Source organism: Monodon monoceros, unplaced genomic scaffold (genome assembly GCF_005190385.1).
Source record: "Monodon monoceros isolate NGI ecotype Baffin Bay Population unplaced genomic scaffold, NGI_Narwhal_1 Super_Scaffold_18, whole genome shotgun sequence".
Classification (NCBI taxonomy): Eukaryota; Metazoa; Chordata; class Mammalia; order Artiodactyla; family Monodontidae; genus Monodon; species Monodon monoceros.
Window position 1 is genome coordinate 34,091,719 of NW_021703774.1, and position 21,101 is coordinate 34,112,819.

General features: G+C 50.2%; 2 protein-coding genes across 3 annotated transcripts; one reads left to right on the plus strand and one right to left on the minus strand.

Moving 5' to 3' along the window:
* Positions 1-1,047: 1,047 nt before the first annotated feature.
* Positions 1,048-6,772, plus strand: IL24 (interleukin 24). The gene is made up of 5 exons (XM_029228374.1): positions 1,048-1,218; positions 2,311-2,373; positions 3,255-3,413; positions 3,872-3,946; positions 4,848-6,772. The coding sequence occupies exons 1-5, from the start codon at positions 1,048-1,050 to the stop codon at positions 4,929-4,931; spliced, it is 552 nt and encodes a 183-aa protein (XP_029084207.1). The 3' UTR covers positions 4,932-6,772.
* On the minus strand, positions 6,344-19,966 carry FCMR (Fc fragment of IgM receptor). Of its 2 annotated transcripts, none has more exons than XM_029228373.1 (8): positions 19,809-19,966; positions 12,539-12,874; positions 11,659-11,790; positions 10,476-10,698; positions 10,189-10,325; positions 9,688-9,864; positions 9,371-9,429; positions 6,344-7,093 (listed from the first exon to the last, which is right to left on the minus strand). In XM_029228373.1, exons 1-8 carry the CDS (start codon positions 19,843-19,845, stop codon positions 6,917-6,919), a joined length of 1,278 nt encoding a protein of 425 aa, XP_029084206.1. In that variant the 5' UTR covers positions 19,846-19,966; the 3' UTR covers positions 6,344-6,916. The 2 variants fall into 2 exon arrangements, with proteins under 2 accessions (XP_029084206.1, XP_029084205.1); XM_029228372.1 differs by having other exon boundaries at positions 11,659-11,841.
* Between the last annotated feature and the right edge of the window lie 1,135 nt (positions 19,967-21,101).

Consider the following 21,101-nt stretch of genomic DNA (forward strand, 5'->3'; position numbering starts at 1 on the left):
TGGTTCTGGGCCCACTTCTCTGGCCCATGTGTTGGCAGGCACTCCAGAGACAGGCCTTCTCCCCGCTTCCTGACCAGTTTAGGGGTGGAAGACTGAGCATCCTCAGGTGTGAGACCAGGGCCAGGAGAAAGAAGGGGAGGGAGGGACTGAGCTCTGAGGAAAGAAGGAAGGAAGAAAAGCAAAGGACAAAGAAATTAGGGAGAAGAAATCTCTGCATACATTATGATAGACAGACAATGGGGTTCCCTTCCTCTGGCTTGGGGCTCTTCACAGAGTCTTTCAGTGGAAGGTTTTAAAGGTGATTCCTCTGGAAATCTGATTCCTCCACTTGTTCAGTTACCTGAAAATTTAATTCTTAGAGTCAAGAGCCAGTCTGTCAGTTGAGGTGGCATAGTGAGTATGTGACCGTAACCTATCAATCAGCTAGTCCTTCCCTGTGGGTCAGGATTAAACCCACGGCTCCTCATGAGTCGGAGGTGGCCTTGTCCTGGAAGAGGGGAGAAAGACCTGTCCACGTGTGCCCGGTGGCTTAAGGGCAGAACTCAGACAGGCAAACGCCTAGTTAAGCTCTCTATCCTGCTGAGTTTGGGCTCCCTATAGGAGTTCTTTGGCACATTGTAAAAGAGTGAAGAAATGGCACTCCTCATTTCTTTACTCTTTTTGGTCAAATTCTGACTAGCAGGCTGTTGACTAGAGTTGACTGTAACAGGGCAAGGAAGGAGGTGCAGGGTGTGTGTGTGTGACATGGATTGGCGGGGGGTGGGTGGCACAGATAGTGGGGAAGCCAGATCAATGGGTATGAGACCGAGTGGCAGAAAGAACCTTGCCCCACCCCAGGGCACCTCAGCAAGGCCACATGTTTGAATTATTCTAACACCGGGAACCCACTCTAGTTTCAGGTTTCCCATCTGTGTGTCCCCGAGGCTGGCCAAGGCAGAGCCAAGGAGCATTACTCTGGGGTGTACCCCTCCTGGGGCAGAGGGCCTGCCTCAGAGGGATGCCTCCCTTTCTTCCAGCAGGATCGCCCTGGTCCTTTCTCTGCTGCAGATGGGCTCTCCTGTGCACATGGCTGCCCTTCCCTGCCTGAGTCTGATCCTGCTTTTCTGGAGCCAGGGGCCAGGGGTCCGGGGCCAAGAATTCCAATTTGGGCCCTGCCAAGTAGAAGGGGTAGTTCTTCAGGAACTGTGGGAAGCCTTCCAGGCCATGAAGGACATTGTGGTGAGTGAAGCGCTGTTCTGAAGCCAGCCGTGGGGGTGATTCTAGGCAGAGGAGAATATTTTATGATTGTGGAGCCTTTTGCAGCATGATCATCATTTTCCTATCTAGGAACTTAGTGAAATCAGACGTATCACAAGTCTACATTTCCTCTTGCCCTTGGGGAAACTGAGGCTCAGAAAGATGTGGCCAGTCTGTAGGAAAAGAAACACAGCCCACGAGGAATAAAGAAGGGAGCCCGATTCATTTGAGCTTCATCTATGTCCCAGGGTTACATGAGACTCCACCAATGGGAAGTCATGGGAAATCCTTCGAGACCCACCAGAGTTTTCACCTACTGCTTTGCCAGCTCCTACTATCCTGTTCCCACCTGCTTAGGCCTTGAGTAAAGGTCGAAGAATGTTTAATGCTGAGCTGGGAAAGAATGGTTAATAGAGCTTGTGACATGTAGTCCTTAAAGGACAATCCACATGCAAGGCAGAAAGAAGGAGTTGATGACGCAGCTAGGGAAGAGGGGAGGGTGCCGCATTGGAGACAGGGCACCTATGTATGATCTTGACCTTGAAACCAACCCGTACAGCAACCCCTACCTTCGCCCCCATCAGTTTCCTTATTTGCACAATGAGGAGGTGGCACAAAGGAGCTCTAAAACTCCTTCCTCTCAAGCATTCTTTGGCTCAACACTCAAGAATTGGGATGAGTGGTGGGCTGCAGGGGAAGCTCCAAGGGCAGCCCCCTGACCTGCCCCAGAATATGGGGGTAACATCCCATTCCTTGTGGTTCTTAAACCACATGGGCTTATTTCTTCCTGCCTCAAGTGACCAAAGGGATCAAACAGGTCCCTCGTCAAAGCTCTAAGAGCTCCTGGGATTCCGTCTGCCCCTGGGGGCCAAGATTGGTGATTTTCTGGGCCTGGAACCTTGTACCCCTACCCCAGGGGCCAGCTCAGCATGGCCTTTCCTGGGTCCTCCCTCTGGCCTCTGAGATCTCACAGACTGGATAGATTTAGGGGTCTGGGGAAGCAGCGTGTATTTGCAAGGTCGGTTTCTATGCTGACCCCCAACCTGGAGACATCTGTTCTTTCTTTTCCCAAAGCAAGCTCAGGATAATATCACGAGCGTCCAGCTGCTGCGGAAGGAGGTTCTGCAGAATGCCTCGGTAATCAGATGCTGGGGAAGGATGGTGCCTCCTCTGGGTGGCTGGTCTTCTACGGGTGACGCTGAGGGGTTGTCTAGGGGAGGCTGACAGAGGACTTCACTTCTGCCCTGGGTTGAGCCTGCACAGGACACGGCTTGGTAGTGAGCCAGAGAAGTAATATCTGGGGTTGTCATCTCAGTATCTGGGGTATGTGAACATGTGGCATGAGGAGAGGGGCGGGGATTGAGGCTTGTAAACCTCTGTCTCCATTTAGCCAGAGTTGCCATCAATCTAGATTTCTCTTTCGCTTTTGTCGGCCCAGTGAGCATGTGCTTAGGCCACTTCCATGCCCCTGCTTTTTTCTCACCTGTTACTCATCACCCATCTAGGCAGTGAGCAGAGACGACTGAGCCCTGATCCCTGAGAGATGCTGAGCTTCCCTCTGTGGCACTTCAGAGGGCCAGTGTGCAATCCCTGTGCTCAGGGATACTTAGTTTTCTTTTCTCCTCATTTCCTCTCCTTCCAAGCCTTTTCCCTGCCAACTCTCAACCAATCAAGATCTGGTGCTTTTCAAGGTCCATCACCGCCCAGAGCTATTAGAGAGGCCATGTGGTATAGAAGAAAGAATACTAACCAGATGGGAGTCAGGAGTCCTGGGGGCTAGGCTGTGTCTGCTACTGACCGGCCATGGGACCCTGGGTGAGTCCCTCCTTTCTGGGTCTGCGGTTCCTCCTGTCAAACAAAGGGGCCTGGAGGCTCCTTAAGATCTAACATTTATCAGCATCTCCTAGAGGATTGCTGCCTCTACTGTGCTTATCTTGCCTTGCATGGCACGTGAGTGGTTCATCCAGGGCTGGGGTGGGCAGAGGCCTTGGCTCTGCAATGACCCCACCCCTCCCCAGGAGGCTGAAAGCTGCTACCTCATCCATGCCCTGCTGGAGTTCTACTTGAACACTGTCTTCAAAAACTACCGCGATAAGGCAGTTGAATTCAGGATCCTGAAGTCATTCTCTACCCTGGCCAACAACTTTATCGTCATCGTGTCCAAACTGCAACCCAGTGTGAGTAGAACAAAGCTGGGACTGAGGCCCACAGGAAATGCTACGTTTTCAGAAGACTCGTCTTCCCTTATTTGGCCCTGGCTTTTATTCCACGACAGGGAGCTGCAGGTGTCATGGAAAAGAGCACAGGCTCTGGGCACCAGCAGTTCTGCGCTCAAATCAAGGTCTGCTTCTAACCAACTGGGTGTCCATTGGCAAGGTGGTCCACCTCTCTGAGCTTTGGTTTTCTTATCTATAAAATGCTGATAATCACCCCTATGTGGCAAGACTACTGTGAGAATTAAAGGACACAGTCCCTGCTGCATGGTGGGAGTTCAGCATTGGCTACCTTGGGGACGCGGGATTTGGAGTTGTCCTCTTAGGCCTTGGGCACCCCTCCGGCGTCATTAGGAAGCAGTGGGAGGCAGCTTGCCTCCGCTCCTACCCGACACTTGGCACACTTTTTTTCTGTTATCCAGCAGGAAAAGGAGATGTTTTCCATCAGTGAGAGTGCACACAGACGGTTTCTGCTGTTCCAGCGAGCATTTAAACAGGTAATCAAAGCCAGGAAGGGAGAGGTGCCCAGCTGGAAGTAGACTAGCCTGAAGTGTCACACGGTTGTTCCTCAGGGACCGAGTGCCAGAATCCAGTGCAGCTGACTCCACCTGGCTGGCCCCAAAGCCACCGGGCTTAGCACAGCTGTAGCTGCGTCAGTTGCCATGTCCTCTGCATAAATACCACAAATGGCAGCCTAGTTTTCTGCCAGTTTTCAAGTTAAAGTGCTATTATATTTCCCTACAAGACGATTTCACTACCAAAGACATTCCCAAGTGAGAGTTTTCTGGGTACTTGAGGTGGGCGATTGGAGTCAGAAGTGAGGGGGAAGGAAGGGAGAACCCCCGAGCACAACACACATTGCGTGTTTTCCATGATGTTCAAAGGGTCTAGTCTGTGAAAAAGAATTACGGGAATTATGTTGGCTTTTCCTAAATTAAGACAACAAAGAAAATCCGAATTTCATACCCAGCTCCCCCGCAAAGCAAATACAATTTTGATCACTTTTTGAGGAACAGATACCCCAGTTTATAAATAAATGGTGAAGAGCAATAATATACAAGGGAAAGGGGCCACCCGGACCTCAGTTTCCTCACCTGCACAGTGGGCTCAGGGGATGGACAGGATCCACCCTGCGCTGGGATTCTGATTCTTAGTGTCAGGGACTCCAGATGCTTTTCCCTTGCTCCTTAACCGTTGCCACTCACCAACCCATCTGTCCTCACCTCCGAAGCAGACGACACTCATAGACGGGGAATAATTGATGGGTAGGTGACTTTGTCAGAGGCCATCCCAAAGGGGACTCAGCTCATGATTTGGAGTCAGACCGGGTTCAGGTGTCAGAAGGAAACCTATTCTTGTGGCTAACATGACAGATCTTCAACTCTCCTTTCCCTTTAGTTGGACAGAGAAGCAGCTGTGACCAAAGCCTTTGGAGAAGTGGACATTCTCTTGACCTGGATGGAGAACTTCTACCAGGTCTGAAGGCCTAGGCCAGGATACCCTCCTCGTTCTCTGTGTCATTTCAAACAAGCGTTCCTCCCCATGATGTTCTCTGGGTGCTTCACATCCTTGACAATGGGCCCCATCCTTGGCACAGGCTTATCCTCAAAGACTTCATTCTTTAAGGGACCCCAACAACAGTCGTGGAAGGTTCCCTCGGGTGCTGCGAATAACCTACAAAGCAGATTCCTATATTTATTACAACACTATTTAATTCCTATCAGTGTTTTAACCGATGCCTTATTTATTTGTCAGAATGAAAGTTCTGTGAAGGCAGCAAGGACAGTGCCCCACGCTTCTCTCTGATCCTCCACAATCTTTGCCACCACGTGGGGTAGAGGATGGGTGCTCAGTAAATGCTTAATTGGATTTTTTTTAACCTGTCTTTGAATTGTTGAGGAACAATGAGGGATGTTGGGATGTGAAGTTGAACTTTAGGGCATGGAAATGACATTGTCATGACACCTGCAGGGGTCATACGCAGTACACTGGGACGAGGGTGAGGGCACTGGTTTGAAATATAAATGATAAAAGATATAATGCAGGGGGGTGCCCAGAACAAAGCAGACCCTCCCTAAACACTGCATTTCTTGCCCACACTCCCCACCTCTCTCCCACCATCCCTGCCCGTTGGGTACTCTCTTTCTTATCCTACTCACTCGTCCCTTATCTGCCACTTGGGAGGGTGCCAGCGTCAAGCTGACCTCGTGGATGGTGTCATCATACCTGGATGACAGGTGTGATGGTGGTGCGAATATAATTTAGGGTTAGGTTAGGGTTAGGATTATGTGTTATCCCATCTGTGATGACATTCCCTGCTCATAAAAAGCAGGCACCTCGGGAACCTTTCCTTTCTATCACTGGACCAGTGCCCAGAGAAGCTGAGTTGTGTGTCTGGGAAAGGCCTTCTTCCTAAAAGCAAGACGGGACATTCTCTAGTCTCAAGCTTTGACTGAACTTTGTAGTTGACTGCAATCCAAACATATAATGTCTGCCTAACTCTGCCCTTGTACAGAACACTCAAGAGGATGAATGTACGTAGGAGGTGGGATGTCTCTTCTTCCATGACGTGAGTTCTCTTGCAGAACAACTGGCCTTCCAGGAATCCCATATCCTTGTTCTACCCCACCTGGCTATAAGCCACCAGGACTGGCAAAGAGAGGAGGTGCATTTCTGAAAGCAGAGAGATGTAATGGCTTTGGATAGCTCAAATAGACCAAGGTTAAGATAAGTGCACACATTTCAGTGCATGGAAGAAGGATAAATAGATGACAAAAACTATTCTATTTCTGAAAGAGGGCGAATGCTGGAGTCAGGGTACTTAGGTGCATCAAGGGAGGAAGACTTAGAGTAAAGAGGGTATCCACATATATCACCAGCACTAACAAGCATGGTTCTGAAAATTTACAACTCTTCATCACATCAAAATAAATTGCCCTCATAGGACTCCAGACCATAGGACTCCAGACAAATAGAAGATCACTAGTAAATGCCGGCCCTAAGATCTGGGCAAAGAGGTTGTAAGGGGTGTTTCATAACAAGGTTCCTTCCTAGCTCAGGGCTGAAGCATGTCCTCACAAAGAAGTTCAGGCACCTTCTACTGGTGGGAAACCCAAGACCGAGAAGGGCTTTCAAAGCAACAGCTATGCCTAGGCTCCAGTCCAAGGCCATGTGGTCTAGATCCAGGGCAGCAAAGACCGTGTGATCAAAGACACTCTGCAAATCCCACAGCCTGTTGCATGGCTTGGAAAGGAAGCAAGTGGCATCAGGACAAATGCTCTGCATTCCCGGAGCCCACCTGAAAACCACAGGGGGCTGCAAAAGTGTCCAGGAAGAACTGGGGGAGGGGGGACTGAGCAGTGCTCAGGGCAAACAAGACAGGGATGAGACTCAAGGTGGGACGTGGGAGTAATGAGGGTTCTGAAAACGGATGGAGCGGGTGTTGGAAACCAGCATAGAGACAAGACTCATTGGCACCAAGGTCTGGGCCCAGGGGGACAGCTGGAGAGCTGAGTCAGGCAGGGAATATTGACGTAGTCATCGGAATGCGTGTCCTCCATCTTGGCAGCAGGCTGGTGGTAGAAGCTCACATATTCACAGCTGATCTTCACAGATGGGGCATGGAGCCAGGGAGTTTCCGACACCTGGGAACAACCGGAGAAGCATCACTGGATCTGGGTAGGGTGATTGTAGCATTGACAGCAGGCAATGGGGTGGGGTGGGGGGGAAGCATGCATGTGGTTGCTGTCTTCTAGAAGGCAAAACACAGAGGTGGTTGAGCTCCATCAGGTGGCTCAGCCCTGGGGATTTTCAGGGTGGCGTCTCAACCCCAAATAACTGGAAAACACTTAGATCTAATGTGACAGGAAATGCCTTAAACGGGGCTCAGACTAAAATCATGTGACTAAGCACGGGTCTGAAGGAGAACCAGCTGCCGGAGGAGTTTCCCCTCTGGGATTAGATGATGTGACTTGTGGAATAAATATGCATCTTCTCAGGGAGTTATCAGAAGTAGCATGAGTCATCCTCTGCACCTCCATAGGGCTTTTATTCCATGGAGAGCTTGTGACGTGACATGACAGTGCATTCCAGGAAGGAGCCGGCTGGTGAAGCAGAGGAAGGTGGCAGGCCATGTGGAACTCCACTTCCCCAGAAAGAAAGTTCAGGACCATCTGCCTTCAGGACGGATCAGTTCTCGGAGGGCAGGGCTATGCCATGACTCTAACACGGCACAACTACTGTAACATCCACCCAGGAAGGCTGCAGTAGGGAAAGTCACACATTTTTGACACAAGCGCTGAGAACCAGAAGTTCAGCCTCCTGAACATAGTAGGCACTGAGTAAGTGCTCACTGAAAGGAGCTGTTACTTTCTGTACTTTACCAGAGAGGGAATGAGCAGCAGCTTGCTTCAAAAATATTATCTCCCACTGCCTGTTACAGTTCATCATTTGAGATTTATTTGGCTTAAAAAATTTTAAAAAGTCACTCCCTGTGAAGGCTTAAAATACTCAGTCATTAATCATAGGCACCTTGTTGTCAACTTGCTCCATCAAGGTTTTTATCCCTGAGAGTGGGAATGTGAGTTTCAAGCAGGGAAGAAGGGTAAAATTTGAGCAAGGTACTGGGCCAGGTGAGGGCATGTGTGGTCACAGAGCAGTTCCAGAGAAAAGGGCTGAGGTAAGCGTAGAATAGATGGGCACCGCTGGACCTACCTAAGCTACTGTGAACCTTCTCCAGCAGGGCTGAGGGCAAGCTCAAGAAGCTGGGCATGACGGGGGCAGAGCTGTTGCTTGTTGCCAGGCATCACTCTCCCCTTTGTAGCAAGGCATGGTTACCGAGCCAGGGATACATTATTCAGCCTCCCTTGAAGGCAGGTGTGACCACGTGACGAAACTGTGCCCAGTGGGATGCAGGTAGAAGTGATGTGTGAAATTTCAGGGTCATGTTCTTAAAAAAGCAACTTTCTCTTTCTTCCTCCCATGCGCGGGGATGCAGACATGGTGCTGGTGATTGAGCATTGACCACGGACGGATGGACGCGGCAAGACTCCAGGGGATGGTGCAGCAACAGGCAGAAGGCATTTGAGTCCCTGGATGACCCCATGGCTCAGGCCACCTCCTCCTGGCTACCTGCCTTTGCTTGAGAGGAAAATAGGCTTCCAGGTTGTGGGCCGTGGTTTAGGGTTTGCTGCATTAGCTTAGCCTACCCCCTAATTAAATCAGGGAAACTTGCCACACTTAGTTTTTACTGGTTCCTGAAGTAATAGTGTTTCTGCTATGGTAGGCTGCTTTAGAGAATAAAATGGTTTAGAGAATAAAATGAATAGTTTACAGGTTTTTCACACATCTGCCGAATGGCCATCAATAGAAAGATGAGAAGAAAAAAAAAGAAAGATGAGTTCCCTATGTCCAAACCTAGATTTCAAGAGGAATATTCTTCATCCAAAGTGTTGAATCTTATCTACGTCTCTAGGCCAGGCTTAACTGCCTTCAGTGATGGGTAAACAACCTCCTCTCATCTTCGAGGGCTTACTAGAAAGTACTTCCTCATATTAAGGTGAAACTGGGTAACTTCCACCCCCTTAAGATCTCCTAGAAATCGAATCTTTTCCACATGAAAGCCCTTCACGTATTTGTAGAGGTACCATCTATTATCCTCTACTAAGCTCCCATTTATCCCATGAGAAATGCTTGGCTAAAAGCCGTGTAACTAAGTCTACCACAATTGTTGCGTAGTCGCCTACTCACACCATCAAAGGAGGAAACTGATACTAGTTCCCAGACTCAGGGGGGGAGCCGCTGCGAAAGCCCCCGCCCTCCAGCTAAGCCGAAGCTCCACCGACTGCGCTCGGGTCCAAGCCCAGGTCTGGGGCCGCCCATTAGGGCCGCAGCTGCCAATCAGGGGGCGGGGCGGAGCTTACCTGCGGCGGGGCTGGGGGCGCCAATGCTCCGGGGCCTGGGAGAGGTGCCGCCCCTTCACCTAATAGGAACCGGGAGGGCCGACATGAGGGCGGGGCCGAGGATCCAGCCCCACCCGCAGCTCTGCCGGAAACCCTGGGGAGGAGGAGCGGGCCGCGCTGCACGCGGCTGTTCTGGAGGCGGGTTTTTCTGGCTCACCTTCCGCGCCGCGCAGTGTCTGCTGCTCCAGCTCGCACGCCCGGCCCGCCCCGCTCTCCCCCAGCCCGCCTCCCTCTCCCCGCGACCTGTCTCGCTCTCCCCCATCTGCCCGCCTGCTCACCAGCAGCGTCCACCCCCCGAGGGCGCCGAGGGCAGGCGCTGTAGACGTTGTTTTGGGTGCGTGGCCGCTGCGACACGCGTGGCCGCTGTGACACGCGTGGCCGCTGTGACAGGGGCCGCTGTGAGGCCTCCAGGGCGCGCATCCTCACGGCCAGTCGGCGGACCCGTCTGGAGAGAGCTTCTCGGTAAAGCCACAGGGAAGGAGAGAGGAAGAGGGCGTCAGAGGCCCATGGGCACCCCCTCCCAGTCTTAGAAAACTAAAGGCTGTCTGTTTCCCTGGTGTTTGGCAATGTCTGACATGTGGGTGCTTACTGAAGACCAAAGGGCCCAGGCCGCGCTCCTCCCCGCCCCCATTTCCAGACCATTGAGCCCCGTGCCACGTTCCCCACACCCCAGGCTGCTCATCTAAAGCTCCTGAGTGTCCCCGGGAGGTCAGAGTGATCTGAATGCGCTGGGATTTGGGGGAAGCTCGGCTCTCCGAAACTTAGCCTGGCGCCCTCACCTTTCCTCCTTTGAATGACCCTCTTCGCCACCAGCCCCAGAAGTGCCAGCAGGATGAGACCCAGGATGGTGGGGGTCAGGATGTAGAAGCCTTGATCTTCCATCCCAGACACGGGGCCTGGACCGTGGTTGAGTGATCTGAGGAGGGAAGGAGGGGGAGAGAGAAGGGAGAGGTCAGGAAGGGAGGGGGTTAAGGCAGCACGCAAGTGGCCAACTTTTTTGGAGGTAGCTCACAAGTTTGTCCCTTTGTTAACAGAATTCTCGCCCTGGACGGTGCAGGCCTCTTACCTCTGCCTGTGAAGCCTGGTTTGGTGGTTGTAGCTGGCCGTCTGGAGCCTGAGCAGTTCCTCCTGTGCTGAGGTTTTTGAGGCTGTGGCAGATGGCAGGAGGGTGGTGGGCTGGGCAGTTTCTACTGAAGATGCCCTGTAAACTCGAGGGCGGTGGGTGATTGAGGCGGTGGGGGAGGCATGGTGTACTGGAGGGGCCTCGGTCCTTTGAGCTGGTGTGGTTACTACAGAAGACAGCAGGAAGAAACTCTAGTCTCCAGCAGCCTTGGGCCAACCATTTCTTTCCAGAGCACATGCTTCCCTTTTACCTAGACTACCTTTGTTCTCACAGTCCTTGTCACCTGAAATGCCTCCTGAGCATGCCATCTGCATCTAGTACGTTCTGTCTATATTTGCTTCAAACTCCATTTCCTACAGGAAGTCTTCCCTGACTTCCCAGGCAGAAGAGCTTGCGCTCCTCTAAGCATGGACAAAACCTTGTTTGTAGTTCAATTCCCACTCTGCCTTGTGCTGTATCTATGTGCTTGTCTATTCTCCCCCATCCCACACCTGTCAGTCACAACCTTGAGTATACAGTGAGCTCAGTTACACGATCCCTCTCTCAATGGCCAGCAGTCTTTTAGTGTAACAATAGTCAATTAATGTATCTACCTCACAGGGCAGATGTGAGGATGTGATGTAACTATTGCATGTCAAAATGCATTTAAGACAGGAAAATGGTATAGAAATGTAAAAGTATCATTAGTATAATCGTGATTGATCTTGTTATTGTAAAATAGAGCTGTTAAATCAGTATGCCAGCAAATGGAAGACAGCCCTATGGGGAGCAGGAAGCAGGAGGACCTCTGGCTGGGAAACGTCTGCCCAGTCTTGGTTTCCCCGCAGTCATTCATAAAAGAGCTAGATTTTGTGAATGGAGCACAAACTTCATTACATGTGGTGCCACCTGGTGGTGATGGGTCATTTCTGCAACTAGTGCCAAGTGTACGGGCTGAAGGATGGGCTTGAAAGACTTGGAATGCAGATCTCAGGGAGGTACCCCCTCCTAAGGCAGGGAAATACACATCTGAGACGCAGCTCTGCTCTGCCAACCATCCTACGAGCTGAACATATACTCCCTCCTCCATTTTCACAATGCCATAGAATCTCCCCCACCTCCCCTACCCTACCTTTGGGGAACTGACCTTTGGATATGAATTCCAAAGAGCTGGCATGTTCAGGCATCTGGAACCAAAGAGGCATGCGCATTTGGAGAAGTCTGTTGAACCATGCTGGAGGCTCAGGCAGTGGCTCTTCTTCCCAGAAAGGCCCGTAATCTACCGGAGGCAAGAGGAGTCCATTGGTGGTCTCTAGGACGAGACTGAGGCCTGGGGAAGGGACCGCTGCTATGAGCTGAGGCTGACTCAGCTAGGGCAGATGGCAGTGAGGGGATGAGGGCAGGGAAAAGAAAAATAACCAGGCTGGGGGCTTCCCTGACAGAAATCCTCTTTCACCCTAACCCCGTCGGCATTCCCTGCAAAACCATCGGAGACCATTGGGAATCTAGGTTGTTGAATTAGTGCTGTGTATGTCTGAGGAAGTCAGTGGAGAAAAGAAAAAAGGAAGGATTCGGGAGAAATAAAGAAAGGATCAGATCATAAAGTAACAAATTTGGCCATCAACTGTGAAAAATGATTGTCTTTCCTTTATATTTATCCCTGATATCTCTCATGGGACAATTATGGTAATAATTATGTCCTTTTGCTTCCAATTTCCTTCAGTCTCAGAGCCCCTCCTCAATCTCACCCCACACTCGCCTTGTGCCCTGGGTAGGATGAGTAAAATACCACACAAGGAGAGCACCTATCCTGTCCCTTTCATACAGTTTGGATAGAAAATTTGGTGGACCGTGAAGTTCATTGACTCTATGAGGTTTCAACTCTACAGATCCCAGTTCCTACTGGACTTGCTAATATGGGAATAGTGTAAGAGTGTGGGGACTGCTGCAGTCCCATTGTTGTCCCAGCCTTCCTGAGTGGAAACGTTTTCTGGGTGGCCAGAGCCTCCATCGTGTGGGGCACCTACCACTGTGAACAGACAGGGTGACCTGCTGGGTCTTGCCCCGGTCTGTGTCCATGCCTGCCCCACAGGCATAGACCCCGCTGTCACTCTCGACCAGCTCTGTCATCTCCACCAGGAACAGATTCCTGTCTGGACACAGCTCCAGTGTGACTCGATTCTTGAATTCCTTCTTGACGAAGTTCCTGTTGGACACCACGGTGGCGCATCCTCCAGACGCAACAATTGTCCGGCACAGATATATCCTCACATGCATTTCAGGAAGCGGGCACTCGATGACAACGGATCCTCCCAGCATTCCCTCCACCTTTACTTCTGGAACGACCCTCAGGGCTCCAGCTACTGCAGGGAGAGGGAGTTAATGTAGAGGAAGCCCCAGCCCCAGCCCCAGCCCCGACTCCAGCCCTGTTTCCAACCCAGGCCCCAGCCCAGCCTCACACTCATCCCTACTTCCAACTCCATCCCCATTAGCAGCCCAAGCCTCCGCCCTCTCATGATCTCTAGCCCTGGCTACATCCTCAGCCTCTTCCCAGCCCCAACGCTATTTACATTGTTGGCCCAGCTCTATGTCCATCCCTAGCCCTATGCCCACGGCTGAGTCTCTCCCCAGCCCAAGCCTTAATGTAATCCTCAGCCTTGTTACCAAACCTGAACCCATATGGACCCAGACATCAACCCCCTGAAAATACAGTCCAAGCCACTACCCCACTCCAGGGGGAGAGAATGTGCCACAGTGATCCCCCCAACCAGCCCATGATCCCTGAGGGACTTCAGGGTGGTGTCGGGAGGCACGGTACAATTTGCTCCAACAGGTTTTCTGTCTAGTTCTGTTTTGCTCAGATCCATCCAACCAATCAAAACAACCACTCACCTCCAGTCTTTTTATTCAATAATTCAACAAGTATCAGTTGAATGCCTTTCATGTGATAAGGTGCCTGGCATCCCTCCCTCACAGAACGCATCATTTATTGAATGATACAAATGGGCGGCCACTATGTGACAGCAGAGTATAGTAAATCCCATGGCGTAGATACACAGAGCTCCTTGGGAGCAGCGAGCAGGGGCGCCTGATCCAGTCTGACACAGAGGATGATATAATTTGAGGAAGGCTTTCTGGAAGACATGGTGTGTAAGTTGTGACCTGAAGGACTGGGTGTGGACGGCAACTCAGAGAATGATGGTGCTGTCTTCACTGAGGAAGGGAACACAGAAGGAAACAAGGGTATATTTGAGTGTGTGTGCGCATTGTATGTGCATTGGGGGTGGTGTGGAGCAGGGTGGAATAAAAGGTGTGGTTTCTGAGTCCCTGACATCAAAAAGCTTATGCTTTGGCTGAGAGAAGGCAGGTCTAAGCTGGAGAAGAAAGTAAGTCCAAGTATGATTAATTGTCAGCTAAGTGGGTCCCAATAAGTGTCTGTATATTTCTGGGAAGACAATTCGGAGGATGAAATGTGTGTGGGGGGAGGGGGCTGTGGACTAGGGTGGAGGAGAGACCCTTCTAGACGGTGAGAACCACCCCCAAAAAGGCTGGGACAGGAGAGAGAACATGGCATGTTCATGAGGTGGGGAGGGATGTTCACAAACTTCCTGAAATTCATCCATAGAGCAAACATTAAGAGTAGCTCTAGGACTTCCCTGGTGGTACAGTGGTTAAGAATCCACCTGCCAATGCAGGGGACACTGGTTCGAGCCCTGATCAGGGAGGATCCCACATGCTGCAAGCAACTAAGCCCGTATGCCACAACTACTGAGACTGTGTGCCACAACTACTGAAGCCCATGCACCTAGAATGCATGCTCCGCAACAAGAGAAGCCACCACAGTGAGAAGCCCGTGCACTGCAACAAAGAGTAACTCCCAACTCACCGCAACTAGAGAAAGCCCACGCACAGCAACGAAGACCTGATGCAGCCAAAAGTAAATTAAAAAAAAAAAAAAGATTCTCTATTAAAAAAAAAAAAAAAAAAGAATAACTCCAAGGAGTCAAGGAAAGAAGTGGGACTGGAGCCTCCTAGATGAGCAGAGAGAGTCGAGGAGGATGTTCTGGGGAGAGGGAAGAACATGGACAACAGAAACAACCATGGGAACATGAGATGGGGGTAGAGGAGGCTAGAGAGGGGCTAGCTGGGGACATTTACAGGAGTATGTTAAGATCTGAAAGTGTAGCTGGTAAGTGTGGTGGGGAGAAGAGGGGCCCACCAGACACGTATGATCTGACATGGAAACCCTTCATGAATAACCCAACACTGCTTTAAATCCCCTGGAAACAGACATGTGAGGTAGCCCTGTGACTGGAATGTGCCAGTGGAAGGGTGACCCATCAAAGGACAAACACGCAACCAAGGGGATAGGTGAATCCCCTGTATGTCCAGAAGGACCATACCTGTGTGTAAAGCCCAGCACCTGAGAATGAGCATGCAAACATTTTTGGACCAACCCAGCCAGAAAAGGGCATGCCTGCTGCTTTCTCAAGGGTGAGATGCTGTAAAATGGGCAGGCGCAAGACAGAGCAGAGAGGGGTCATCACCTGTGCAGATGCCTCCAGTGGCCTCTCTCTGCTCAGCGATGAGCTGCTGGTAACCCCCTGGCTTGCCCAGATCCTCTGTTATGGACTGTATGTTTGTGTCTCCCCCAAATTCATGTGTTGAAACTCCAACCCCCAAAGTGATGGTATTACGAGGTGGGGCCTTTGGAAGGTAAGTAGGGTTAGATGAGGTCATGAGGATGCAGCCCTCATAATGGGATTAGTGTCCTTGTTCTCTCCATGTGCACAAGAAGAGACCATGTGAGCACACAGGGAGATGGCTGCAAACCAGGAAGAGGGCCCTCACAGAGAATCATGTCTGCCAGCACCTTGATCTAGGACTTCTAGTTTCCAGAACTGTGAGAAATAAATGTCTGTTATTTAAGCTACGCAGTCTATGGTATTTTGTTACAGCAGCTGGAGCTGACTAAGACATCCTTATCGTGCAAACTTTGGATGGATGAAGCACAAGGAAAGCTGCTGGGCACACTGAACTCTGGTCCCAAGGAAGCACTAATGGGTGAGATGAAAATGACCAGATGCCATTCTCCTTGGAGTTCATAGTAGCTTCTAACCAAAAGCAGATTTCCCAAGTAGAAAAAAAGATAGATATAACCTCCAGGTTTAGAACTTAGGCACAGTGTGCATAAGACTCCTTTGGGGGAACTTGCTAGGATACAGATAACCTGGTCCTACCCTTAAGCAATGTGATTATATCTGCTTAGGATGGGGCCTATGGATCTGCATTCTTAGATAAGCATCCCAGGTGCCCTTGAATTTTTGCAATTCTGGACCCCTTAACTACATTTCCAAATGATTCAGGGGAAAAAAGAAAGGGGTGGGAGAAGGTATCTAAAGGAACCAAGCTGTTTAATATTGACATTTTAGAGAGACTGCTAACTAAGTGTCATTAATCTTTAAGTTGGTGATTTGATTTTCAGTGGTGATGGTAGGGGAAAGGGATATATGTAGCTTAAAAAGTCACTCTCAACATATAGTTGGATATAAATATCCAATTTGGAACATGGAAAAAATCTTGTTTTCATAATGCAAAATAAGGTAAAGGCCCCCAAGGCCTTGGCTGGTGGCAGTGCTCTGGGAACAGACTTTGGATTCCGTGTAGCAGTGATTTTCTAGGTGGGAAAATCGATGAGGACCCTATCAACTCAAGTCACAGCAGAATCTCTGGAAGAAGGGAGCTGACCTGAGAGTTTTATGTTTATCCAATGGAGCGTGGATTTTTTTAAAAGGATGGGAAGCATCCTATGCTCCTTCCCACTTCTGCCCACACTAACCTGTGTGTGTCTGGGCCCGCTGTCTGCCCTTGGCCCTGTCGCTGTGGATGGAGTGTCCCCCTCCTCTCAAAAGCCAGTCCTGTCACCTTTATCCTGAATCCATGCCATCGCCTTCTTTAGAGCATGTCTTCTGCGATCACCCCCTTTCTCTGTCTGTCTCACTGGTTCTTCTCCTCCAGCATTGCATGGCTTACACACACGCCCTGATATGGCCCATATTGGAAAAACCCTTGGTCGACTTCTCCCCTCCCCTTCAGCTGCCACCCCTCTTCTGTTCACTTTCTCAAAATCACTGAATCCACTCCTCCATCTCCCGATTCCTCTTCCACCTATATCTGTCAGAATTATGGCTCCAGTATTCTGCTGAAACTGCTCCGGTCAAGGTCACCAAAACTTTCCTTGTTGCCATGTTGGATGGTCACTTCTTTATCCTTTTTTTTCTTGCTCTCCTGGGAGCATTTGGTGGAATTGAGCCTTCCTGCCTTGAAATGCTTTCCTCTCCTGGCTTCCCTGACATTACACTCTCAATGACTGTTCCTTTGCAATCTCCTGACTTATCTCTCCTTATCTGTTCACTTTAGTTCTCCTCCTCCTTCCTTCCTTCCTTCCCCTTCTCTATCAGCATTGGGCCTGACGCTGGGCCTGTTCTCTTCTCTGTCCTCCTTGCTTCCCCCCACACTAGCTCATTTACTTTCATGGCTTTTAATACCAGCTCTATATAGATCTCACCATAATATGGATCTCCAGTCTTGTCTTTACCTCTGGGCTCCAGACTTGCCTTTTTGGCACCTGCTCTTGCACTTCACTCAAACATATAAGATATTTTCCAGACTTAAATGGCAAAAACAAACAAACAAAACCCTCTTGATTTCTCTTCCAAAGCCTGTTCCTTCACAAGCTGTTCCCATCTCCAAAAATAGCACCAACATCTGTCCAAGTGCTGAAGCCCCAAAGTCATCCCCATATTAAAGAATCAAGAATAAATTTTAGGTATGCGTATGTGTACTGGGTCACAGCATCAAGTGTATGTATTATTATTATTATGGGTCAAGGTAAAAAAAAGTTTGAAAGTGTATACCCTATGCTACTGCCTTGCTTTATTACGGAACTCCACTTAGGGCCCCAGGCGATGTGGCCTATAGTCTGTGCCTCATGCACTGGGCTCTGGGATCAGGACCACCCCCACATTTGCAGGACCTGGGGCAGGAATACAAATAAGACCCAAATATCATACGTCTAAATATTTTAAAGTTAATTATCAGGCTAAAAAACTGTTGAATAAATTATCCCCCTATCTTGACAAATTTACACACTCCTTGGATGTCCACTCTAATACACGGCTGTGCAGGGAAAAATGGCTCCAAGTTTCCTGCCTCTATCCTCTGGCCTCTCTCCTTTCTGTTCTCATCCCTGGCTCCTGCCCACTCCACAATGGTCCTGGTATATACATGGGGGATGACCCAGCTTGCGTGTACAAGCTCCATCCATCTCCTTCCCAAACAGCCACCTGTAGCCACCCTTTTATAGGTCAAGGGGTCACCCTAGGACAGAAGACCCAGGATAGAATCTCACACAGTCATTGAAGGTGGTTCCAGAGACATTTGGACAGGGAATTTGAGGTCTAGAAGAGGGGGTGTGGGTGTGGGCTTGGAGTAGGCACATCCTTTTGGGCCTTGAACGCCTCACCCTGTGGAGATGGGCACAAGTGGAGAAGGACCAGGCCCAGAGCAAGGACACCTCTGGCTAGAAGGGTCGTATTGCTCAGGACAGACTGCAGGGGTACAATTTAGGTACCCTTCACTCCTAGACATTTTCCACGTCTACCCAATCCCTCTTCCCTCTCAGGTCTAAGTTTAGTTAACCATCCACTGTGATCACCTATGTCCTACCACCTCTCACAGAGTCTGTTTCATTAAAACTTCATTCCCTTGGGTTTTTAGGGATTTCCAATATTTGATTCAAAGATTTGACTTTCTTCCAAACTCCAGCCATTACAAAGAAAGCAAGTATGAATAAAAAACAACTTTGACCCCCAAGAAGCTTACCATTGAATCAATAAAATAAGGTGGACACACCTTGAGCTACAATACAAGGTAAAATGGGTTCAGAAGAGGGGCCTGTGGAACATGTATGAGAAAGTGGAGGTTGAGATGGGATTTGAAGGACCCATAAATGGTGGAGGTGAGTGGAAGGCTATTCCCGGCAGCAGGAATGGCATGAGCAAGGGCATGGTGGCAGGAAAGTCTAGCACATGTTCAAAGAGGCGTCCCATTGGCTGGAGGTTAGGAAAGTACAGGGGAGTATGATAAGCTCAGAGTATAAAAGGGGAGGCCAAGGGCTTCCCTGATGGCGCAGTGGTTGAGAGTCCGCCTGCCGATGCAGGGGACACGGGTTCGTGCCCCGGTGCGGGAGGGTCCCACATGCCACGGAGCGGCTGGGCCCGTGAGCCATGGCCGCTGAGCCTGCGCGTCCGGAGCCTGTGCTCCACAACGGGAGAGACCACAGCAGTGAGAGGCCCACATACCACCAAAAAAAAAAAAAAAAAAAAGGGGGGAGGCCAAGAGAGGAGTTTGTATTTAAGGAGTTCGATTCAGTAGGCAGTGGGAGCCATGGAAGGTTGTTGGAAAGGATGATCCTATGATCACAGTCAAGATGAAGGAAGGTTGATCTGGAGCTACAGGCTGGTCAGGTTGGAGGAAGTGGGAGAGATAGTTAAGAGGTGATCCTGTGGTCTTCCTTTCCATTCCCTCTGTTATGTCTCTAGTAGGGGCTGCCATGGCTTCTCATCCTTGTAAATGTGAATCTAGAAACTACGTGAATTGGCCATTGATTAGGTCAAAGTCTGGTTGGGGATAAATAGGAAGAGGTGGTAAAAAGCTATTTTGGCATTTTACAGCTGATATCAGGGATAGTTAAGACAGAGAGAGTAGCTGATTTGGGTGGTGACCAGTGAGGAATTTGAGGTTAGGTGTTAGGCCTGTTGCATTTCTGATCTTGATGGGATATGGAAGTGGGAGTGCCCAGGAGACAGCTGTAACTTGAGATATGGAGCTCAGGAAATGGATTAGGGCTACCAAATGGGTTAGGGAGACTTCATTTACATTGGAACTTTGAAAATTCAGGCGTTAAAGAGATCCAGAGAAAGAGAGTGTAGAAGTAAGAAGAAAGAACTTAGGAGGCACTTGCTTTGAGATTCCATATTAACAGGCCGATATGTCTGGAGAGGTGGCCCTTCAGCCCTTACAAGTCAACTCCTGAGCGAGCAGGAGGTATGTCTGGAGTAGAGGGAGGTGCACTAACTGGGAGTGGGGAGGGCCTCCATCCATGTCCTGCCCTAGGTACCGGTTTACAACTAAATCCATCCAGAAACTTCAGAGCTGGAGATGCACAGCAACTCCCCTACCTGTGGCCAATTAAGCCCTCATACAACGTCCAGTGTGTTTCCCCACAACACTTACCTGGCAGGAAGTAAAGTGACCAAAGCCAGAGGTCCATGGCTCCTTCCAGACCAAGGTCCCATCCAAGAGCCCCTGGAGAGGGGGACAGAGACCCACTGCTCACCCAGGAGCCCTTCAGTGTTTGATGCTTGAAAGAGATTTCTGGCCCCCACAAGGCGTACGGCTTGAAAATGAGGAAATGACTACCTATCTTATTTGCTAGTTTTAGATGAAAAAGAATATACCAGCAAACCAAAGAGGAAGTCAGGAACTGAGAAAACATGTTGTGTTCAGTGAGAATAGGTCACCAGGGTTCAAAGTGCCTCGAGGCAGCTTCTAAAGACTATTAGAAACTACCAGTTCTTCTATTTCTTTGCCTTGGAGGGTCCTCCCATGCTTTATGTGCGCCACAGTCATTCCCCTTATGCCTGTCTTCAGGATAAAAGAGCCTCCTTACCAATTTTCTGCATCTGAGGACAGCTGTATGGACAGAAGCTTGGGCTTGAAGTCAGAAGGTGCTGGTTGTAGCCCTTGAACTCATTTGACAAATGCTTTGGGAGACCTACTATGTGGAAATACCAACTGTGGATTTTGAGCAATTCACTACCTTTCTCTGAGCCTGCATTTCTCTATCTAGGAAATGAAGGTGGGACTAGATGATCACTGGCATTCTCTCCCACAGAACATCATTCCTGGGGTCTTAACTGCAGCTCAGATCAGCCACCCCTCATCTTCCCCGACTCTTTCCCTAAGGTGCTGCCCTCTCACGGCGGCCCAGGTACAGTCCAGTGACCACAAGGGCAATGCCCGGAAAGGGTGTGACAGGTCACACGGCAACTCTGCCTAGAGTCACAGCAGCCTGGCAGAGCTACCCTTCAGGACCCTGACGGTCGAGGGTGAGGGCCAGTGGCCGGGACACTGAGAGTCATCATGGAAGGAGCTTTGGGCTCCAGTCAGAACCCTGGATTCTCTTGCTGGCTTGGCACTTTCTAGCGTGGGCCTCAGTTCTTCCACGGATAAAATGGGATGGTGCCTGCCCTGCCTCCCTCCCACAGTGTGCCTGAGGCCCCGCAGAAGCCATGGTCATGCAGGTGTCTCTAGAGCCCCTCATGCGGAGGCGTGGAGGATGCTACTGATCGGAGGATTCAGCATTCATCCCTGGATGATTCATCCCTGTCCACAGGTTGGTTCCCAGGGCCCCCACCTCCAGGCGCTGCAGCCTCCTGTGCCCACAGGGGACTCTGGCTGTCCCCATACCTTTCCAGGAGGCCCCACCTGCCCCCACAACACAGGTCTGTCACACGCTCTCCAAAA